Source organism: Aristolochia californica, unplaced genomic scaffold (assembly GCF_029961685.1).
Source record: "Aristolochia californica isolate CCGP_79_NKW_82.1479 unplaced genomic scaffold, dmAriCali1.0.hap1 SCAF_14, whole genome shotgun sequence".
NCBI lineage: Eukaryota > Viridiplantae > Streptophyta > Magnoliopsida > Piperales > Aristolochiaceae > Aristolochia > Aristolochia californica.
The window spans coordinates 4989862-5005147 of record NW_027181815.1 but is presented as its reverse complement, the minus strand read 5'-3'; the positions used below and the strand labels follow the sequence as shown (position 1 = coordinate 5005147).

The 15286-nt window shown below is 38.3% G+C and overlaps 3 protein-coding genes across 9 annotated transcripts; 1 reads left to right on the top strand and 2 right to left on the bottom strand.

Annotated features, from left to right (window-relative positions):
- Positions 1 to 1170: 1170 nt before the first annotated feature.
- On the top strand, positions 1171 to 4030 carry LOC137950505 (probable receptor-like serine/threonine-protein kinase At5g57670). Of its 2 annotated transcripts, none has more exons than XM_068797005.1 (7): positions 1171 to 1689; positions 1788 to 2042; positions 2141 to 2298; positions 2382 to 2461; positions 2573 to 2708; positions 2874 to 3020; positions 3649 to 4030. In XM_068797005.1, the coding sequence occupies exons 1-7, from the start codon at positions 1470 to 1472 to the stop codon at positions 3796 to 3798; spliced, it is 1146 nt and encodes a 381-aa protein (XP_068653106.1). In that variant the 5' UTR covers positions 1171 to 1469; the 3' UTR covers positions 3799 to 4030. The 2 variants fall into 2 exon arrangements, with proteins under 2 accessions (XP_068653106.1, XP_068653107.1); XM_068797006.1 differs by lacking the exon at positions 3649 to 4030 and adding an exon at positions 3164 to 3249.
- A 296-nt stretch (positions 4031 to 4326) lies between these two features.
- Positions 4327 to 10451, bottom strand: LOC137950599 (replication protein A 32 kDa subunit B-like). 5 transcript variants are annotated; one of them, XM_068797157.1, is made up of 12 exons: positions 10298 to 10451; positions 10096 to 10206; positions 9762 to 9859; positions 9074 to 9151; positions 7292 to 7322; positions 7102 to 7194; positions 6929 to 6995; positions 6313 to 6395; positions 6105 to 6227; positions 5231 to 5426; positions 4944 to 5148; positions 4327 to 4842 (listed from the first exon to the last, which is right to left on the bottom strand). In XM_068797157.1, exons 1-7 carry the CDS (start codon positions 10346 to 10348, stop codon positions 6957 to 6959), a joined length of 501 nt encoding a protein of 166 aa, XP_068653258.1. In that variant the 5' UTR covers positions 10349 to 10451; the 3' UTR covers positions 4327 to 4842; positions 4944 to 5148; positions 5231 to 5426; positions 6105 to 6227; positions 6313 to 6395; positions 6929 to 6956. The 5 variants fall into 5 exon arrangements, with proteins under 5 accessions (XP_068653258.1, XP_068653257.1, XP_068653259.1 ...); XM_068797156.1 differs by lacking the exon at positions 4327 to 4842 and having other exon boundaries at positions 4850 to 5148; XM_068797158.1 differs by lacking the exon at positions 4327 to 4842 and having other exon boundaries at positions 4850 to 5142.
- Positions 10452 to 11084: 633 nt separating this feature from the next.
- On the bottom strand, positions 11085 to 15286 carry LOC137950458 (uncharacterized). 2 transcript variants are annotated; one of them, XM_068796936.1, is made up of 4 exons: positions 15104 to 15286; positions 12327 to 13239; positions 11967 to 12003; positions 11085 to 11513 (listed from the first exon to the last, which is right to left on the bottom strand). In XM_068796936.1, the coding sequence occupies exons 2-4, from the start codon at positions 13196 to 13198 to the stop codon at positions 11505 to 11507; spliced, it is 918 nt and encodes a 305-aa protein (XP_068653037.1). In that variant the 5' UTR covers positions 13199 to 13239; positions 15104 to 15286; the 3' UTR covers positions 11085 to 11504. The 2 variants fall into 2 exon arrangements, with proteins under 2 accessions (XP_068653037.1, XP_068653038.1); XM_068796937.1 differs by lacking the exon at positions 15104 to 15286 and adding an exon at positions 13787 to 13985.

The following is a 15286-nucleotide window of genomic DNA, read 5'->3' as shown; positions in this document are numbered from 1 at the left end:
CCTCGAGATTATAATGAAGGCGCAACATGAATATAAGAAGGATCGGCCCGATCGATATTAAATTCTCAACACAAGAAAGAAATATTTCCAAAAAAGTTATAAATTGATCTTTAGGTTCACCGATCATTGAGTATGTTAAATTGATGCTTTACATGTAAGCCCCAAGGTCGACCTGAATTTGGGGGGGGTGACTCCTAGTGACCTCTATAAATTGAAAAGTAAAACTCAGCCTACGTTAGCCTTCGCTTCTGGCTTTCTTATTTGTTTATTCTAGGAGGAAACTGAGTTGTTTCAATTCCATCTTGTAGAAGTCCCGGGGTGTTCATGGATATATCTCCCAACGTAGTTTTTTGTGTTTGGTGGAGTCTAACTCTTATCTTAATTTGCTTGGACGCAACTAACATAGGAAATTTTAATGGTTCATTTGTGAAGTTGGAATTTGAAATCTGTTGTTGAAACAGTTGCTGTTCGAACCTTATACGAAAGTATCTGTACTGATTAACCCGATCGATACAAACAAATATTTTAAAACCCGTGGATAAACTTATCTGAAAAAACCCATGACAAATTTACGAGACAATAATAAGGGCTCGCAGGTGGAGAAGACAGGGAGGGCCCTTTATTATTCCAGCGACAAAGTACATGGATTGAAATGCATTCAAGTACGAGTGGTGGGATGTGTTTGTCGAGTTTGGCTGTTCGTGTGATATTTTTTCCAAGCTATACGGGCAAAACGATCTTTTAGAAAGCGTAACGCTCAGGAGTTAACCGTGAGTTGAAGGTTCCTTTGAGCTGTTTTCTTTTTTTTACTTTGAAGCGAAGAAGAGAAATGGGATTCTCTGGTCTCTGTTTCTATTGCTGTCGGAACGTATAATTCTTCAAAGAACAAATAATTTTAAAAAAAATAAGAAGAAGCGGAATAACTGATTTTTTTTTAATTAAAAAATGTTTTTCTCTGTTTTTCCCCTTTTTCAAAACAGAGAAAATTGGCTGTTGGGAAGAATTGAAGAATAGGAAGCAGCCAAAGTTAAAAATGGTTTCCTGTCTGTATTAATAAACTACAGGAGACCTGCTGAAGGCTCCATTAAATAAGAGGGAGTCTACTCTGCACACAGAGGAAAGGAAGAGTTTTCTCCGAGTGCCGACGCAACATCCCGGTCAGTGAGAGTAACAGAAAAAAAAAGATCAGCGATGGAGTAGAATGGCTTCCTTCTTCCATCTCCTGTGACAACTTATAAACCATCACACTCCCAGACGGACAGAGCAATCAATTCTCGTCTCTTTCGAACATCAGAAACACCCATTTGTCCGGACAACAAAGTTTCACTTCTTTGCAGAGTCCATGCACTTCCTCTGTTCTCTTCCCCTGTCTGGAGAGTCTGTTGCTTCTCTAAACCTGATTTCTCACCAGGTCCAACGTGAAAGTCAAACAACCAAGATAGCAGGATATAGTAGTTGCTTCGACAAGAATGCACCATTTATACCTCCGGACCAGCAGCTTCAAGCGACTGTTTTCTGCTTCCATCGGCCGTCGCGGTGCATATGAAGAAAACGGAGAGTGTGGCTCGCCTGTGAAAGAAAATGCTCAAACACTGAATGTTTTGCCAGTTCAGGAGACATCCCCTAGACCCACTTGGAGATGTTTCTCATACGAGGAGATCTTTGATGCAACTGATGGTTTTGATTCAGGTATGTAAGAAGAAGAAGCAAAATTCCGTTTTTTTTCTTCCCCTCACTCGTGAGATGCCTCAATTTTTTTGACTTTTTCGAGTTATTTCCCTCGTCAGATAACTTGGTGGGCAGAGGTGGATATGCAGAGGTCTATAAGGGAGTACTTAAAGACAGCCTAGTGGTAGCAGTGAAACGGCTGGCAAAAGCTTCCACGGAGGAAAGGAAAGAAAAGGAATTCTTAACGGAGCTCGGGACGATAGGCCACGTCCGGCACCCAAACGTATCTGCCCTGCTCGGTTGCTGTATAGACAACGGCCTTCATTTGATTTTCGAGTTCTCTTTGCGAGGTTCCGTGTCCTCTGTTCTCCACGGTAACACAACCGATATTAAACTCTTTTTATTCGATGAATCCATAATCGTTCATGGCTTCAAGATGTTCCCTTAAAGCAGAATTTGGATCGTTCTGTAGATGACAATTCCCCGCCAATAGATTGGAAAATAAGGTATAAGATTGCGATGGGTTCAGCTCGGGGTCTTCATTACTTGCATAAAGGCTGCCAGAGACGGATCATACACAGAGATATAAAGGCATCTAACATCCTCCTTACTGAAGATTTCGAGCCCCAGGTGGATCCGATTTATTTCATGAATTACCTCCGAAGGAAAGAAAAGTTCCATGTTCTATCTAATTACTTCCTTGTCTTTGAAAGATTTCGGATTTCGGCCTCGCGAAATGGCTTCCGTCTCAATGGACTCACCATTCTGTCAAGCCAATTGAAGGAACTTTCGGGTAAGCCAGATCTGGATAAGTTACAGAGTAGATGTGTTATTTTTTCTTTCTCGTCTTCATGATAAAAAAAATAAGCAGCACATTCTGGCTGTCCTGCTGAAATTTTTACAGGTACTTGGCGCCTGAGTACTTCATGCACGGTATAGTAGACGAAAAAACAGACGTCTTCGCGTTTGGGGTATTTCTCCTTGAGATCATCTCCGGCAGGAAACCTGTCTTCGGGTCCCATCAGAGCTTGCTCAACTGGGTAATCGCTCTTTAAATTTATTCTTAAAATTCATGGATTATCCATTTCTCTTCAGAATGATTTACGCAATGTGTAATTTGAATCGCACCGGAGAAGGTTCTTAAGCAACTGCAAATAATTGTTGCCGTAAATGTGGTGACCCGCTGTTCGTTTTTTGTTCAACAGGCGAGATCACGGTTGGAGGAAGACGGACAACTGGTGGTGGACGAGAAGCTTGGGAAGGAGTACGATGTGGAGCAGCTGAAAAGGCTGGCTTTTGCTGCCTCTCTCTGCATCCGGGCCTCTGCCGCATGGCGACCCTCCATGAGCGAGGTACATAGTCCTCCTTACTCTCCTTCTCTAATCAAACACTTGAATAAAGCTTGTAATTAAGATCTAGGAGAATGGTTTTCCGTTTCTCGTCCGATTTTGAGGGAAATAGATAATTGACATGCTCTCTTGTCTTGTTTATGAAGTGATCAAGAGAATTAAGACTGGCAGATTTTACGTGGGATCGAAGTATTGAACAAAAACATGAGAGAATCCTTTACAATTTCCTGCGAAAGAATAATCCGAGACCTCTGAGTGGTCCACGCAAAGGAGAAAAAACTGCGTTATTTAAATGATTGATTTAGCAAACCTCTTCGAAATTGCTAACTGGAGTGGTTCAGGCTGACGGAGGTAGCGGTAGATGGAAGTCACGTAACACCAAAAGCTGGTCACGTGATCTTGCCCATTTTATTCATAAACTGGCTAACCTGAGTCGACCCAGCACTCAACTCATTAAAACTACTCCACGACATCTCGCTGTCACAGCCATATAATTTACGGCTTTCACTTTCGCCCGTCAAATCGGACAGCTCGAAGAAGACTCACACGTTATTCAATTGTAGCAATTGTATGCAAAAATGTCAAGAAAGGCAATAAAACCTTCTTCTGTTTAATTCATCTCCAAATGCAGGTGATAGAGATTCTGGAGGAGGGAAGGATTGACGGAGAGAGATGGAAGATGCCGGAGCAGGAAGAAGAAGATGAATTTCGGGGATTTGAGGATTTGGAATACGATAGTTCTTTATCAAGCTCGCCCCTCAACTCCGCCAGCAGTCAGTAGAGATGGTAACGAAAACCCAAAAACACAAGCGGAACGTTGTATGTCTCTAAAGCTTTTGATACAAGTTCCAACTCGTGGATGTACAGTTAAAAGAGTAGTTTAGCTCCGCTGTTTGCAGCCAAAATATTTGAAATCACAGCCAATTTTTAACTATTCTGGCTTGCTTCTGTTTTATTTGCAGAGATACCAGTGAATCTAGATTTATTTGGTATTTCTCATTTATAAACTAGCAATGGAGGTTAGCACCATTTAAAAATCAAAATCAGATTTATGTTCTTGATAGGAGCAAGATCATTGAGATCTGAATAGCTAGTTTGTTTAATATTCCCTTGAGGAATAGAGAGGAGGATGGCTTCTTGGCCTCTCACATCTGAATCTCTGATACTGCTCGGAATTTAGTAGTTGATACAGGTAGGCTTTTGACCTCTCTCATGTCGTTTACAAAACAAAAACAAGCATCTCTTTTTGTTAAACTTGGCTATGGATTCTATAGCAAGCAATGAAGATTATACTATACGATAACAGCGATTTTACTCTCTTCTACTGAAGCAACTGAGTTGATAAAAAAACCCCGGCATCACAGGTTGAATTATGGAAAAGACAACTAAAGATACAGCAAGAGGGTTGAGGGTCCCCTTACATGAAGCATTCATAGGTCACCTCCCCTGTCCGTCTTTCAACATCATAAAAGGACACTGCTTATGAGTCAGAAGAGTATTGGACAGGCGATATGACTTATAAGCAAAAGACAATGACTTCAGCTAATCTAATAAGAGCCCGTTGTGTGATTAGTTCTTCGCCTGCCCAGAACCAAATTAAAACCACCTAAAAAGAAACAAAGAAATCGATTCGAAATTTGGAAACGGGATCTTCTCGCTACTGCCCACTATTTCACCAACCCATAATCCAAATTTTCAATGAATGTGTTTTAGTAATCTCCAGGAATCAAATTCAATTAAGGTCTCATGGTCAGAAGTTACAGAGACGGTTCTTTTGCAATTATTCGTTTCTTGTCAGCGTTTAATGGTAGTTGAGTGTATTAACCTGCCAAATGAACCTATTAGAGTTGATCTGAAGATAAAATGAAGCACCATTTCCAACATTACACCAGTCTGCTCTAAAATAAAATTGAAACTGGTACTCACTTTTGTTCCATTTCCAGTCTTCCACCGAAGTAAGAAGACCGATCCAATATTTCCACTCGATCATTCGTCTTTTCCCCATGAAAGCTTGAGATATTCGCCAGTATCAGCTCTAGTTCGGTCACTTTCTTCTTTTTTTCAATGAAATCATTCTTGGAAGCACCATTCCTCATGAATCTTGTTTTATCCGAAATAATACTTCCTAAACCTTTAGAAAAACGTTGTAAAGAAGAAAGTGCCCTTCAAAGTCTAAACATCAGAAGTTAGACTAAATGCTCAAGGGAACGCACCTTTATTTATACAGCAAGAATCCTGCTAAGAAATTTTATTTTGGCCCTTGTTCAGGTTACCAAAACCCCCCTGTTCTTTTTAATGGTTAACCCATCACAGAGCACATAAAGAAGCCAACTACTACGTTCACCTGCCGCCGGCCCATAGAAGAGAGGGCCACCTGGTCTTGTCCAGCATCAAATCTGTATCAACCTTCTGCAAAAATAATCAATAATTCTCTCGCACACACATAAAAGCAAACTGACAGGTGCCAACTATAAACATGGACACTATCAGGATTCTCGGCTCATCAAACCTACTAGTAAAGCGGCTAATCATGACATGGTACTGGGCTTATCCCAGTTACCTACAATAATCGGCACCTTATTTCAAGTGTTTGCAGCTCTTGTACTTAAAGAGTATCGCGTTATTAAATTAAGGGACAACCTTAAAGAAGTGCTGTTTAAATTTGATGCATGGTATTACGTAACCAAAATCATTGTTTTCAGCCGCCCAACCAAATCCCAGCACGCAATGGAAGACAACAGATTAAGAAAATCATGGTCTGAAAACTCATAGGCTCGTAGTCGTGTATGATATCATCAGACTTAAAAAAAGAGTTCAGATGCATGTAAGCTACCATAGGGTCAATCTATTTAATTTTCAACTTCGATTGGCATTGCATATGCTGTATACGTCTAAACAAAACGACCAAAACAAGGGTATTTGAGCAAGGTCATGTAAGTGACGCCAACACTGCATATATACAAATGCATAACTACAAAGTGGTCCTCGCATAGGCAACCTCTAAAATTAATAAAAAGATCACTTCTGGTTCACTGTCAGAAAAGCAGGGAAAAAGTCACTAGAACAGAGATCAGTTTTGCAGCATACCAGTTAATCTTATCTTTTCCTCGGAAGGTTTAGAAATATCAACCATTGCTTGTTGACTTGTAGTGGTCGTCATCGATTGTTGAATAGATGTTGCCCACATCAACATGGTATGGAATTGCTTCCCTGTCTCATCGAATGAAAGCAATATGAGATATGCATAAACACACACACAGGCACACTCGCATAAAATAGGGTGAGAAAAACTCACATGACTTTCTTCTTGGGAATACCCAGCCTCTACAACAGAGTCAACATGTACCCTACTTTCTTCAGTTCTGTTTCATTCCCCAACTGAAAAAAAGATCAGTAAGAGACAACATCTTGGCTGCATGGCATTGTTTCTATGTTATGTTACTTGATGAAGTGAGCACCATCTTGCCGTGGTTTAGACTTCATACTATTCACAAAACAAAAGCAGGACGAAACCAAAATCGCATGTGCACAGCCTCTCAAATTAAAGAGCAGACTTACCATCAGCTGAGAGGCAATGATAAAGTTCAAAAATATCATGACCAATTGATCAATTTGAATCTTAGACTACAATATCTATTACTCCTTCAGATCTCCTATATTGTAAGACCAAATGCTTCACTTGTAGTTAGCACCAAGGTGCACTCAGTCTACTGTACTATATTAGGCAAGAATGTCAAGGACATTGATCATAAATCACTGAGATAAATCATAATTACCACAAATAACAGAAAGCATAATCAATAACTTCCACTAGTCTATATCATTTGAGAAAAAATTGAAATAACCATCATATCATTCCATTGCAATTGGAGCATTTTGAAAAGATATCAAGATTCCCAAGAGTAACTCACGGGCTTCTAGGTGCATCAAACACCGCTATCACCTTTTGCTGCAATTCAGTCTCAGAACTAATCTTGCCTGGAAATGCAGAGAACTAGAAACGGTGAACAATAAGAAACAACAGCAGATATCAATACTTGCAAAACATTTTTGGTTAAAAAAAGAAACAAGATTCAGGCTATACTTGAGTAGAAGCAGCAGACTGACAAACTACTGGGCCATTCCTGTAGGGAGTATCTATCTCCGTAGGGACTGTAGTTGAGGCAGGGTTTCCAACCTGCACCATCAAATGGAAGAAGTAATCCACAACAAGTAGATTAGTGGCATGAGAATAAGTGATATAAAACAAGGGCAACAGTTTCTCCAGAAAGTACCTTCACCATTTTGTTGCCCTTATGGATAACCCTGTGAAAGATGAACAAGTTTTTGAGAAGTATAACGGGAACGAACAAGTCATCTAGAACATAACAAAGCAGTCACACAGTGGGACGTCCAAGCTATGGCAACAGATACACTGGAACCAAATGAGTTAAAATGCAAAATAAAAAACATATGAAGTTTTCCAAGGTATGAAAAAATCGTTTTTATATTTATAATAGGTTTTCAACCTACCTAATGAAGACCAAACTAGTTGCCTATATTGAATGCAATTAGCACACTCAAACCATGCAAGAAAGGTCACCTAGAGTCACACTCTTATGAATTATAAATTCTTTTGAATTACAGATTAATATATGTAGTCTACCGATGGCTAAGCTAATGCAATTGATAGAATGTACAATTATATTCTATTCAGCTACAATGCAGATGAGAGTGAAGAGAGGGGGGGGGGGGGGGGGGGGGGGGGGGGGAGAGACTAACATTTGTTCTTGAGATCCAGCTAAATGCTGATACAAGAAATGTCCCTCAAATGGATATAAACATTAAAATTTTCCTTTTTCCTGATAAATGAAAATAGCATAACGTGCTAAACATGACAGGTGTTGAGTTATTTTTCTTTTTTCTTATAGTCTGTAAACTTCACAGTAGCCATACAACATGATAACAATCAGAATGTACTATCAAGTTTTACCAAGAGGTCAAAACTCTCCATAGTTGGATAGCCAAAGAGTTACGGTATCATCCTTTACAAGAAGGCAGTCATGCACATATATACACCACTACAGAGGAACTGTTTGAATGGAACATAGGACTACTTTACTAATTTAGCAAGATAACCAATATCACAAAATGAACTAAAAAAGGAAATATGTGTGATAACATCAGCTTTTAATTTTCTGTAAGCAAATTTCATGCAAGGCAATTTATGAGTTGCTCAAAACTTATTAAACTCAACAACTGTTACCTCCCAAAGAAAGGGGTATAGCAACTTAATGGCATAAACCAAGGTATACAGTATTGGTATGTCTTTTCTACCATAAGAAAGCAAGGTTCTTTTAGTGGAAGCTTTGGTTTTACACTTCATCGAATGGAAATATTACTGTTGTATGACCCTTGCTCTAAGACTGGAAGTAACAAATAAAGTAAATTCATCACACTTCACAGCCAAACAATTGGAATGCATTTCTATGAGAAGAAAATGCTAAATGCTTCCACTATAAAATGCTGGAGGTATGTCAGAAATGAACAAAAATAAGTAGATGAACTTTTCCCAAATCATCATTTAAATGCTGTATCCCACTTGTACAATTAATGACAGTCTATACCTGTACAAGCAACCATCATGCATTTAAATCCCTCAAGTACAATCTTAACATTAATGTGGACCAATATACCTTTACTCATAGAAAACAAGGCAATCTATCCATGCTCCTTTTTTTTCTTGATAGGAAACATATACATTAAGCAAGAAAAAATCCATGTCTGAAGCAGGAAACAGAATCATGAATCTAGCTAAAATGATTCAAAGGATAAAAAATTTAAAAAACAAGTTGGGGTAAATCTCTGTCATAAGGAGTTGACAGGAAAACTGGTAAAAGAGCATCAATCATAATAAATGCATGACAAAAAGCAGTACCATTACATAACAACAACTCAAAAAAATAATAGAAACAATACATTACTAGATACCAAACACAAGAATGAAAAATATAAGTAAAAAAGCTAGTAAGATAAAACTCTAAATTGCAGAAAATTGGAACCTACAATATGCATACCTGCAGGAGTAAGCAGAGACTTGTTTCTTCCCCTGAAAAACTTTCCGGTGATCGTCAACACATACATATGTGCCATTCCTACCATGACATAGGGAAAGTTTAGTATGAAATCCTATCAAATTATTAGTTCATAAATATAAAACATATTGAACCAACAAGAAAAAAGGCTGAGGCCAAAATATAGATAAATAATGCAGCAAACCTGGAAAAGAGATAATAATAATAATAATAAATTTAAGATGAAGTACTAAGAGAGGAAAGAAGCTAATATCAAATCTATTTAACATTTTACCAAGTAAAAGTGTATAGACCAGAGAAGATGATGAAACAAAGACAATTAAAACAATAATAACAAATAGATAAGAAAGAAATAGTCTAAACTTACTGAACGGCCATTGCATTTGACTCCACAGCATCAACCACCGTAGAAATCCATCAAAGACAAATTTTAGTTCAAATTGAAAATATACATGGACAAAACCTTTAAGAAGATAAACTAAGAACAATAAATCTGGATATCACTATTGCAACCAAATTTATAATGATAATAACAACAACAATAATAATAATAACAATAATAACAACAACAACAACAACAACCATAGTAACCACAACCGCAGCTGCACAAATGACAATGATAACCACACAGTAACATCAACGACCTACTTCCTTCCACTTAAGGACTTACCATCTATGAACTTCGATACGCCCAGTACCGTCATCGAGATGGAATGATACGTCAGCGACCTTTTCCAGCTTGCCAGTTACCATTCCAACAAGGGCAATCTGTAAAGAAAAGTGTCATGACGAACATAAACTATAATCCACATAAATAGAAACAATAGCGAGAAGAAGACGAATGTCCCGCAAGTCAACTAATCACAAGAAGATCTAGCCACTGAAACACCACATTGAAGGTCAAAAAAAAAAAAAAAACATAACGGATAATAACCATTTTAAGTAGAGGCATGGACTAAAAAAACGGCCGATGAAAGTAGATTACGAGCTCTCAAAGGTCTTACACTATTCACGTCGACACCGTCAATAACAAAATTGGATTTGTCGTCGCTCGTTTCATGGGCTTCGCTGATTTGCTTAACCGTTAGCGACAACAAGGCCTGGTTCTCCCGATTCTACCACAATCGAGTAAAACATGAAATAATGAGTTTCGAATGAAATAAAAAAGGAAAAATTAGAATGATCAGAAGGGAAGGAGTGTTTTACTTTGGCCGGAGAAAAGCCAGAATCAGTAGTCTGAGTTGCCTGCGTCGGCATATATCCTCCACCAGAGACGAGCGATGCGCTGTCATATTCGTTCCCTCGTTCTTGAGAAGCTCTCTTTCAAAACGAAATATCCACGACCTGACGAGGAAGACAAACGATGAAGAAGCAAAACGTTTTCACGCCAATGCTTGCTCGATGAAGATCTGAAATGGTGGCAAAAGGACTGAATTTTATCGATAAATTGGGTCGTTCCCGCCATTTCATTTCTAGTTTATTTTATATGTTTTTCCCTCGTTTGTGAGTAATATCTAGATCTAATTTCAAATATGACCACTACTTTGTTGTATTTCTATTTTCTACCCTCCATGATAGAATATTAAAATTAGTGATACTGTTAATATTTCCTTGAAAAGATGAATATATTATATTAAAATACACAAATTATATTATTAAAAATAATTAAAATCCAAATTTTCTGGTCGATCCGCTCAAAAATGTGGATATTGCGTTAAAAAGAAGTGGACATTGACATGATTTATATGGCTAAATTCCTAAGTTGTTCTGAATGAAAACATGTCAGCCTCACACTTCATCCTATTGGGAACGGAATTCAGTCCAAAACACGTAGGTGGATCAGGGACAATTTTCTCAAAGGTTAGGATCTTATTGCAAAATAACTTTAAAATCCGTATACGCCAAAACAGAAAGAATCTTACTAGCAACATGCACTACAGAAATCAAAATCTAACAGCATGACCAGCGAATTGCAGGATTATTGATACCGGTGGGAGAGAGTCTATTGCACAGGTAAAGTTGGGAACGAATTAAATCTGGGTAGCTCCTTTCCACATCAATAAATAACAATCTAACCGCACACTCAAAACATGAAATACTCGGCCAGTTTATTGGAATTCAACAGGTCCCATGGGCAAAAGAAGTCCATAAACACCTCTATGGAACCTACAGAACTCAAATAAAGCAACCAGATAATTACACAATCTACCAGTATCGGACTGGAGTACTGAGTCTCGCAGGCCGAGCAAGTTCCTGTTGACACAGAAGACCAACCAGTTGAATTTCCAATAGATGGACACCTGTTTGAACAGATTACTCGTGTTCTTGGGCTTTCATTGAATTTCCCACAAGTTTTTTCAGTCCTCGATGGATGGCCCAAAACTTGTGCTTTGCATGTTCCCGATTTTACTGTTCAATGTTCCTGTTCCATAGTACACAGCAAAATCCCGTCATTTTTCTTTACAAGTTTGTGTTGCTCATCAAGCTCTTAACATCACATAAATGAATAAAAAAAATGCCAGATGAATACTATTTCACCAGATGATGACATGGATTCTCAAGTTTCAACTGAAATCATGACCAAGAAAATGTATGGCTACAAAAAGACATCAGGAGCCAAGTTACTGCTTCCTTAGTAGTCAACAGAAAACCATGATATTCCTTGCATTAAATTTCTAGCTCTGAAAGGACTATAATGTCCATATCTGCAACCTGAAGTCTATAACACCTGTCTGCTGCCTAAGTTCCAACTCATGACCATCAGACTTCGGGTGGCCCATACAAGGTTGGCGTGTCTTGTGTATTTCATATAGCTCTCAAACCCCATCCCCAAAAAAGTAATACTGATGAATAAATTCTTCCAGAAAATATATACCTGACTGTCATAAAAACGAGAACGACGCCTCCATGAACTGCAATATGCAATAACAGAACACAATCAAACAAGTAAATAGGATTGCTGTAATGTAAGTAACAGACTAGCCTTCCAATTTCAATTTCAAATTAAATGTAAACGAATTCCTCAAAAGACAGGAGCACTTCAGCTCGGCAGCTTTTTGAGTTTCTTGGTCATAATAAATATCATAGAAAGTTAGAAAGGAAAACATTGCCTTTCTTATTTTAGAACAAAAAGACAGGCAATGCTCATTCCACCAAACTGGCTAATGCTAAGCATATATCCTGGTAAGATCGGGCCACAGGTGATAGATTAAAGAATCAAAGATTTTTACATTACCTTCGCTGACTAGAACTTCCCTGTCGAACAGTACTTCTACTGATATACTCATCATCAGTTTCATCTATCCTATACTCTACAATATCTAAAGACCCCAAAGAACCATCATCAGAATTTGAGGCATCATAACTTGAACGCTGATGCCCTCTTCTTGCTTCACTGACTCTTGACCTTCGCCGGTTTCTTGATGTTCTAAGTGTGTCAAAGACTTGATACAAAATACAGGAGGTCCACCAATTCCCTTCATCCCCAGGGAAATCTTCGTATTCATCTCCAGTATCTGCATCCCCGTATTCAATGACATAATCACCTAAGACAACACCACGTGGCACTTCTGAATGTATAGTGCTCAAAACATCAATGATTTCAGAGGACTGCTGAAAATTTTCCCAGTCAAGTTGTCGTGCTGGATCAACTTCTGAAGGGCGGGCATTAGGATGTTTTAGCTTGGCATGTTTTTCAAGCTCAGAATAGGTTCCAACATAGATGCAGTTTTCTCCTTGACAAAACCTTTTTTTTGCATTTAAGTATGCTCGAGCTTCTTCAATTACTATCCATCCAGTGACTTCCCCTCTGCATAATGGGCATGTCGGTTGTACTTTGGTATCGGATGTGGTAGGAATATCTGAACCAGTGGACATCCCATTTGCAGTTTTAAATCTATCTAAACAGTTTGAATGCATGTGACCTGTGTTACACATGAAGGCCCGACATCCTTTTTCATATGAGGAGCATTGGAGGAGAACACAATTGTGTGGGGAATCCAAACAAATGGGACAAGTGATGTCTTCCCAACTGGCATACAATTTACCTTGCTCCAACTGTTCGGAACCAAAATGGGGTACAACATCTTTAAATGTGTCTGGTTCCATTGGATCTATATACCTCAGCAGCTTCACAAACCAAGAAGCTCCTGCATGCAATTACGTAGAATATTCACATATTAAGTATACAACTCTTAAGGAAAATTCAAATATCAAAACAACAATTAAAGTGTAGATGCAAGTCACATGCTCTGTAATATGGAGGTCATATCCATCATAATGTGATGACATTTGACAATATATACAACTTTTCAAAATGGTGATTAGCTTTTCATTAACACCGAACTTGATTAGAAAAAAAGGAGGAGGGAGGCCAGCCCCAAAATCTATAATAACATGCGACTATTCAATTAGTATGAAAGTACAACTATTAAAGGGAAGGCAGGAAATAGAAGAAAATTTTGCATAAAGTATGCCTATAAATGATTTTCACATTTGGTTACTTCAAGCAACAATAACAACTGATCCAATGTAAAATCTCCTTCATAACTTAAATAAACAATTTAAGCAAAAAACAAAAAATTTCCGATTAAGTACGGCTAAGAAAGATTTTTACATTTGATTACTCCAAACAACAACAACAACTGATCCAACATAAAGTCTGCTTCATAACCCAAGTAATCAACATAAACATACATTGATACTTTCAAATCTTAATCCTGAATAGCTTGACCTCCAATAAACCAGGGAATGTGAGACGGCGAACAGTTTTCACTTGAAATAGAACAATCGCTGATCCAGATTCAATAAATATCAACAGATTGGATGGAACAGTTTCTCGAAGTGAAACTTCGGGCTGTGGATCAGTGTTTCATGCACAGCTACATTTCTACAAGAGTCCATATCCAATCATGGACCGACGAAGCGCACCATTGTTGCATGAAGTGAGCACGTATTTTCACTTTAAAAAGACAACAGAAAAGGCACTGCCTATCCACTCACCAAATCTGCCTGGAATAACATAGAAACCTAGTTTGGCTTTAAAAGATTTTCACATAACGACAAATTTAACTTCATAAAGTAAAATTCAGGTAGGTATCATTCATATTGCTCCTTGACCACATTTTAAGACCATCTTGGCACTTCTTTAGTACGTATGATTTCCCCTAATTTGACATCCATTTCAATAAAAATGACAGGAGATAGCACTAAAATGTTTTACCATACTTTTAAGTGTTAAGATTACCAATTGCTTCAATATCTCAGAGGATTTGAAATATTTGCGTCCATACCATTTTAATTAGTCAGAAGCAATGGGAACACGTTAATAAACACATCTGAATTTGTTAACCGCATTAATCCTTGTACATTTTTCAATTAGGAGTGGCATGGAGAGGCGTCCTGTGGTGCCTACTCTTTTGAAATTGCCGTTCAGGTTTTTTAACACAGTGCAAGCGAAAAATCAAATGTTAAAAATATCAAAACTTTGTCTAAGAGAATCAAAATAGTAGCCTACAGTAGAAGAGGGAGTGAAATATGCTTTGGAAAGATATTTTTTATGTCCCTAGAAAACTGAGTAAGACGATCAACTACTGGTGACTCATAGCTCTTGGTCATGTAGGTAAAGAGAAGGAACAAGGCATACACTGTGTCGTCTCTAGGTAAGTGTCAATCCGGTGAAGTCAAATACTACTACCCATTCCTAGTTTCATTGAACTGCAGCTATTTTCCTTTGGGTAGCTGCTATGGCAATTTGCCATGCCATAAAAAACCCTACAACAGTCAAAGAATAACCAACATCCTTAGAAACCCCAAAAGTTAATTTGCTAGAATCGATCACGTGAAATAAGGCTCTTCAACGGCATCACCAGCCTAAGAAGGTAAATCTAAGAAAGACCAAAGGCATCACCATGACTGAATTCAATATCAGATGGAATAAATAAGAAAAGTAAAGAAATAAAAAATAAAAAATGTGGGTGCAAATCAAGATTCAAACTAAAGAGAAGCACGAACCTTGCTCTCCAGAGAAGAATAGAAGCCCTAAATCCCGACAAGGAAGAATCGGGTGGAAGAGGTACTTCTAATCTGGATTCTGAGGTCCGCAGACCTTTCTCTTTGGGAGCCTCTGTTCTCTGTCACCCTTTTTCCGCTCGGGTGCTGGCATTTTCTCGCTCAGCGCTACCATAAGAAAGCGTC

Excerpts from the sequence above, each read along its gene's own strand:
- LOC137950505 (XM_068797005.1), top strand. The coding sequence starts at position 1,470 with ATGCACCATTTATACCTCCGGACCAGCAGCTTCAAGCGACTGTTTTCT. Across the intron at positions 1,690-1,787 it reads AACTGATGGTTTTGATTCAG|ATAACTTGGTGGGCAGAGGT; the intron begins GTATGTAAGAAG and ends TTCCCTCGTCAG. Across the intron at positions 2,043-2,140 it reads CGTGTCCTCTGTTCTCCACG|ATGACAATTCCCCGCCAATA; the intron begins GTAACACAACCG and ends ATCGTTCTGTAG.
- LOC137950599 (XM_068797157.1), bottom strand. The coding sequence starts at position 10,348 with ATGCCGACGCAGGCAACTCAGACTACTGATTCTGGCTTTTCTCCGGCC. Across the intron at positions 10,207-10,297 it reads CTGGCTTTTCTCCGGCCAAA|AATCGGGAGAACCAGGCCTT; the intron begins GTAAAACACTCC and ends CGATTGTGGTAG. Across the intron at positions 6,996-7,101 it reads AGTCTGCTGCTTCTACTCAA|GCAAGATTAGTTCTGAGACT; the intron begins GTATAGCCTGAA and ends CTGCATTTCCAG.
- LOC137950458 (XM_068796936.1), bottom strand. The coding sequence starts at position 13,198 with ATGGAACCAGACACATTTAAAGATGTTGTACCCCATTTTGGTTCCGAA. Across the intron at positions 12,004-12,326 it reads GGAAGTTCTAGTCAGCGAAG|TTCATGGAGGCGTCGTTCTC; the intron begins GTAATGTAAAAA and ends TGCATATTGCAG.